This window comes from Siniperca chuatsi, linkage group LG10 (assembly GCF_020085105.1).
Source record: "Siniperca chuatsi isolate FFG_IHB_CAS linkage group LG10, ASM2008510v1, whole genome shotgun sequence".
Taxonomy (NCBI): Eukaryota; Metazoa; Chordata; class Actinopteri; order Centrarchiformes; family Sinipercidae; genus Siniperca; species Siniperca chuatsi.
In genome coordinates this window covers 15415548-15421547 of record NC_058051.1, presented here as the reverse complement: position 1 = coordinate 15421547, position 6000 = coordinate 15415548, and the positions used below count along the sequence as shown (strand labels likewise).

The window sequence follows — 6000 nt, the reverse complement described above, 5'->3', positions numbered from 1 at the left end:
TTCTTTGACGTTAAAAAAGACCTTGAGTGTATTTTACATAAATCCTTTGTGGTGTAATGTTCTTTAAATAGGCTTATGAATCCTCCAGTGTGACTGTATTAATACACAAAATCTTCAGTCACATTGATTTTCATATTCAAACACCAACTTTGAAAGTCAATTCCTCACCGCCTCACTCCGTCTTTCTTCCTCATTTGGAATTGTGAATAATGTGTTTATTTCCTGGACGTCTTGCAGATACACCTCTTTGTGTCTGGGAATGAAGCCCAGCGTGTGTGCGTGAACACGATATCAAGTGTGAGATGGGGGTCATCATTCAGTCCTCTTGACAGTGAAAACACCCCTGCTGCCTCTCCCAACACAGCTGCTATTGGTGCGACGGCACCGGCTTCATCTCGTAGCTCACACATGCTGCATGAGATATCAGGTAGGGGTGAAGATATGTAAGGGCACGCGTGACAAGGAGGCATATTTATCTAGGGGTTGAATCTCATTGTTATTCTTTCCTTTCTAACCTCCCCTGGTTGACTCGATGATGTGCAAAGACCTGAGGCTCTGAACTTTGATTGCATGTGTATGCTCTCACTTGTATAATATCAGAGGCCCTCCAATGATTAAAGAAAACATACCTATAATTTCAATCATGATGTGGGGTGCCCTTTTGAAATGTCACCATCAGCACTTCTGTTAAGTGCCCTGAACAGAGGCTGCCCTGATTTGTCTTGCTAAATGTGTTCACTTTTAGATTGTCACTGCATGTGTCTGTGAGAGTGTCAGTTTTCTGTCAGTGCATGTACAAGTGACACACCAGCAGTAACATAACCTTGTAGCAGAAAGTAACACACAGTTAACTTTGGCTAGGCGATGCTGCAAGAGCTGTGGGGAAATTCTTGCTGTTAATTGGACTGTGAAGGATTTCTACTGCAGATTCAGCCCACTCTGCAAGTTCACACCATGGATTGTTAAAGGGTATTAGATTACAGCATGTCCTCTATTTCTCTCTCTCTGTCTATGTTCCAATTCCATACTATAATTGTATTCAGCATGTATGTGGTTATCTTAGACTGGAAACACGGAGAAACAGCTGGTCTGGCTCTGTCCAAAGTACAATTTCTTATTTGTATAAAAACCAAAGTGTAAACAATTATAAATTGTAGTTTTATGGGTGATTAGGTGCTGGGTTATATCTTGGCTGGGCAAAGTGACTTTCTCGAGTCTTGTTGTCACTGTGAAGTTGCCAGAAATCCAGTGGACACTCCAGGATGTGTTCCAGTAAAGTTTAGAGGTGCTGGTAGGCAGATTTTGTTACCTTTGAACAAGGCCAGGCTCGCAGTTTTCTCCTGCCAGTGTTGCCAGATTGGGCTGCTTTTTATGTGATTGGGCCATTTGGGCAGTTTCCCCCATTGAATAATTAGGCCAAATTCCAATGAATTGGCCTGTCCTCTCCTCCAATTAGTATTAATGAGATTGACAAGGCACTAGTTCAATAGTTAGCCTAATTAAACTAATAATATACTAATAGAGCTCATATTCAGCCACAGAAAATAAAGGGATGGATAAACAAAAAACCCCATCCAAGATCCAAATACAAAATGTAAAAAAATTTGGCTACATTTATGATAATTTGGTTTGAGGCTTTGATTGGGCTACTTGGTGTCGATCACATCTGGCAACACTGCCACCTGCTTCCAGTCTTTATGCTAAGCTAAGCTAACCAGCTGCTGGTTCCAGCTTCAAATTTACCATACAAACATGAGAACGGTATTGATATTATCATCGAACTCTTGCAATTTAGTAGTAGCACCTTTGTGCATTGCACTGTGGTACAGTAGTGCCCTTCAACAGCACACTCAAAAATGATGTGAATTTAGAAAGCATACTGATATACTTAGTGTGTACTATTGTTCCAGTGTGAACATTTAAATACTTAAAACCCTGTTGGCATTAATGTGTAGTATGGAGTCGGCGGTACAGTCTCCATGTCTTGCTCTCGCTTCTTCACACATGCAAACACTTTTTCATGAAGGCTGTTCAGATGAACAGTATCCAAACAAACACTGTTTGCATCAAACACTGACGAAACAGTGACTGGTGATGATGTCAGTTCATGTAAACCGATTGTAAACCGGGATGAGAGTGACTGGATCCTGCTTCAAAGGTAGTTGCTGGGTATGCAAAGAAATGTCTCTCAACATTTCAGATTGAGTAACCTTTGGTGCTGCTATCTTTTTTTGATAGTGTATTTTGTCTCTACTAGAGATTTTTGTACCCTGGAATTACAGTTTGTATTAGCTTTTTGAGTTGATTTATCACAGTAATGGAGGCACAGGGAGAAACGAGCACAGACAAACCAGCTTAGTTTTAAATCACTTTACACTGCCAGGTGTTTAGTCATTAACTGCTTCTCTTTTATCCACAAAGGAAAGGAAAGGTGCTCTATCACATAAAGCAGTGGCTGTGGCTAAATACTGGATAGCATTGAATGGGGATCTAAGAACTTTATTAGGCTCTTGCTGACCCCGTACAAGCCTTTAATGTGTTTTTTCAATCACTGACACTTTGTGCAACACACTGTCGTTTATTAAGCATAACAGCGTCCAGGTTGTCTGTCCTTTTGTCATTTGGCCTACAGGTTGCTCATAGAAACACATACTAAAGATATGTTTTTTCAAAGAGGTTATACATGAAGGCAATGTAAAGGTATTGACTGTATAAGCTCTGCCTATAAAGTCGACAATCAATTGTTGAAAAGTGTAAAGGACAAACAGTAGACGTGTGATTGCAGAACAGTGTTCACAATAAGTAAGTAATGAGTCCCTTCATTTCATCACCTCTTGACTGGTTTGATTGTGGAGAATAATGGAGGAAGCGAGCAAGCTTTTATTTCTATGGAAATGAAAAAAGTGGCAGCTGCTGGTGGTGGGGTGGTAAGGAATAGCTCAAGGGGTTAAAGACTGCTTGCGTAAACAACACCACAGCATGCTCGTACTGCTACCCACACTCGCCACTGATGAGTTTTTTTTCATTGACAGCGATGACTTCCCCAGGCCCCTGTGAACATGCGAAGCCCATCGACTCCTAAAATCACGCTGCTCCTGTAATGAGGAAAACCATAATGGCAAATCCTGCTCGGAGCATCCTCTGGCTGTGATGGCTGCACCGGAGGGCATATGCACAGAGAACGGGGCTACTTCAGCTGGCAAGTAGGTGTTCCTCATTATCTAGATGTGAGTGCCAAGAGGGTCGAATAACGCAGAGGGTGTGGAGTCACATTAATCAAGCTGTCACACACGTACAGGTCCACTCCAGAGACAGGAGTTCACACCCTCACATGTTAATGCTGGATGCTAGTTGTTGTCATCTCTAACAGGATGACAACAACTAGTGTCCTCACTCACTCAACTACAGTGGTATTTAAGCACATACAACAGGACTATGGCACTCCATATTTTTCTACTTTGCTGGCCAGCTTTTGACAACATCTGGGGATGTGTGCTGTAATGGTAGTCCTCCTTTGCAGCTCTGGCTCAGTGGTGCTCCCTTGCACCTGCATCTGATCTCTGCGTGGGAGGAATCCTGCTATTTCTCCTCAGTGAGCCACTGGCGGTGCACTGTGCCTGCTGCGAGTCTTGCCATGGCAATGTTCACATATCACTGGCTGTGTATTCATTTCCACCCATACTTCACAGGGGATAAATGCAATAATTTGCATGGATATAGCTTTGAGAAAACACAGTGATGAAAGTCCCTCCCGCCCACGATAGAAAGCAAACTTTAATCAGGGGTAGGAGGGAAATGTCTCTATGCCTCCTGGCACTGCAGGGGCAGGAGGCTAAAGAGGTGCAGCATTTAAGATTAGCCCCACTGCTTGTTGAACAAATAGATGGAGGTCAAAATCCTTTGGGAGGGGCTTGGTTCTTCTTTTCGCCCTAAAAATTGTACACCAGTCTCAGCCATGGTGATAATGCCACTCACTAAAGCAGTTTTTATTAAGCATCTAAATCATTCTTATTTCATTAAAGTGGAGCGAGCTGCTGAGTTTCAGTCAACACAAACTAAATTGCTTCAGTTAGCATTCTGAGGTAGAATGATTAGTGGGTGTGTAACTGTTATATGTAGAAGCTGAAATGGAAAATTTTGATGATGCTGTGGCCTGGGATTCGGGGATGAACAGATGATACATTTCTCTCAGGCTCCCTGCCTCTGAGTTAATTCAATTCATTTTCTTTTATTGATTGACACTGGACACCGAGACGTTTGTGGTTCATGCAAGCCGGCAGCAATAATGAAGGAATTACTTGCAATTCGGCTCCGTTTGGCAAATTGTAATTCTGTGGAAGCTGCCAAGTAGTCCCAAGTGTGTGTGTGTGTGTGTTTTATTGTACTTATATCTTATATCTGAGAACCATTTTTAAAGTGACATGTTTGCAGATAGAGGAGATTTTTAACCAGCGCTCACTATTTCCAGGGCATGTTTGAGAGCTAGTTTGATGTTAAGGTTTGCCATGTAGTTGTGATGTTGATGGTATTCCAACAAATACAGTAATACAAACGTGTGTGGCCAATTGTACATCTACCTTTTGTGAGGACTAAGCAAGCTGTGAACACAACATTGAAGTATTAACACATTTTAATTTGATATAAAGCAAACTTTTTAGCAAACAGTTTCTTATTTACACCTCCAGCAGGCACATTTTTCTGTGCACCTGGTGAATTTAAGCCCAATATTCACTCTAATTTTTTCATGGTTTTGGGTTTTTTTCCTGTTATTTCCTGTTTTATTTTGAATTGTTCTCCTCTCCTTGTGTGTCTTGTTGTTTTACTTCCTGTCTTTGTTTGCTTTTCCCTCCAGTTTTGATTGTTTGCCCCGCCCTAATTAGTTGCATCTGTGTCTGTTGTCTCCCCTACCTAAGTGTATTTAGTCAGAGTTTTTCCTTTGTTCATTGTCAGTTCATCATTGTATTCATGTTAAATGTCCTGGTTTGTCGTTCTGTGGATTCATTGGTTGCCTGTATTTTACCTGTCTGTGGATTTTTGGATTTTACTTGTCCACTCTTGGATTTTGTTTAGTTTGTTCAAGCCTGCTCCCTGCCTGAATTGTTTTACCTTTGTTGGACTGCCTGAAATCCATGTAAGCCTTTTTTCTGTGTTTATCATTCAATGGTTGATCTGCACCTGCTCTGTTTGCATTTGGGTCCTTTCCCTGCTACCCTGCTTGACAAACTGCAACACATTTTAGCTCTGGTTTTGGTCCCCACCAACTCCTGAGGGAAATATGTGGCTCTTTAGCTGCTAAATGCTCCAGTATGTTCACCAGCTGGTTGCTAACTTTCTCTGTATGCTGTTTAATGCTGGGTTGGTAGACTACAGTGGGTTTTTAGAGCTTATTTCTGGGAAACAGCTGCCTGATGTGGCTGAAAACAGTGCTGATGAGAGCAGTGAGAGTGACTAGAAAGCTCCCTAGAGCTGAAGGGAACTGAAGAGTCGTGTGGTAATTCTCTGTGGGTTCATCACTACGAAAGAACGAGAGTGTCCTCATAAGTATAGAAATACAAAAATGTGGTTAACAATAATCAATTTCTTTTTGGAGAACACAGGATGAACCTGTCAACTTTGTGTTTCTTTTTTTTTTTTTTTCTGACACTTTTTGCATCCTTTGAAGATATTAGACTTAAACCATCCAACACGTCTGTTTCTGTCAAACTTTACTGGAAGAAGAACAGCTCTCTTATTTTGCATCTAATTTTGCAGAAGAAAATGTGGCTCTTTCTGGGTTTGTAGATTGTTTCGAGCTGAAATTAACATAATTCATGAAGTCTGACCTCAGTTACCCAAAGCTTACTGAGAAGGGATTTCATACTTGTGAATTAATTTCATATTGAAGAGACAGCTTGAGCTCAATAGCTGCTTAAAGGTCCAGTGTGTAACATTTAGGAGCTATTGGCAGGCATGAAATAAAATATTCATAAGTATGTTTTCATTAGTGTATAATCACCTGAA

The 6000-nt window shown here is 41.2% G+C and overlaps 1 protein-coding gene across 3 annotated transcripts in view; it reads left to right on the top strand.

Moving 5' to 3' along the window:
- Positions 1–4928: 4928 nt before the first annotated feature.
- Positions 4929–6000, top strand: part of cpne5a (copine Va) — an 83273-nt gene continuing 82201 nt past the window's right edge. For 2 of the 3 annotated variants that reach the window (XM_044212310.1, XM_044212309.1), the window contains exon 1: positions 4930–5131. Coding sequence is in view for 1 of the 3 variants with exons in the window: in XM_044212311.1 (XP_044068246.1) it covers positions 5130–5131 (2 nt within the window). In the remaining 2 variants the exon portion in view is untranslated. Of the gene's footprint in view, positions 5132–6000 lie in introns of all 3 variants that reach the window. The other variant, XM_044212311.1, reaches the window with a different exon arrangement.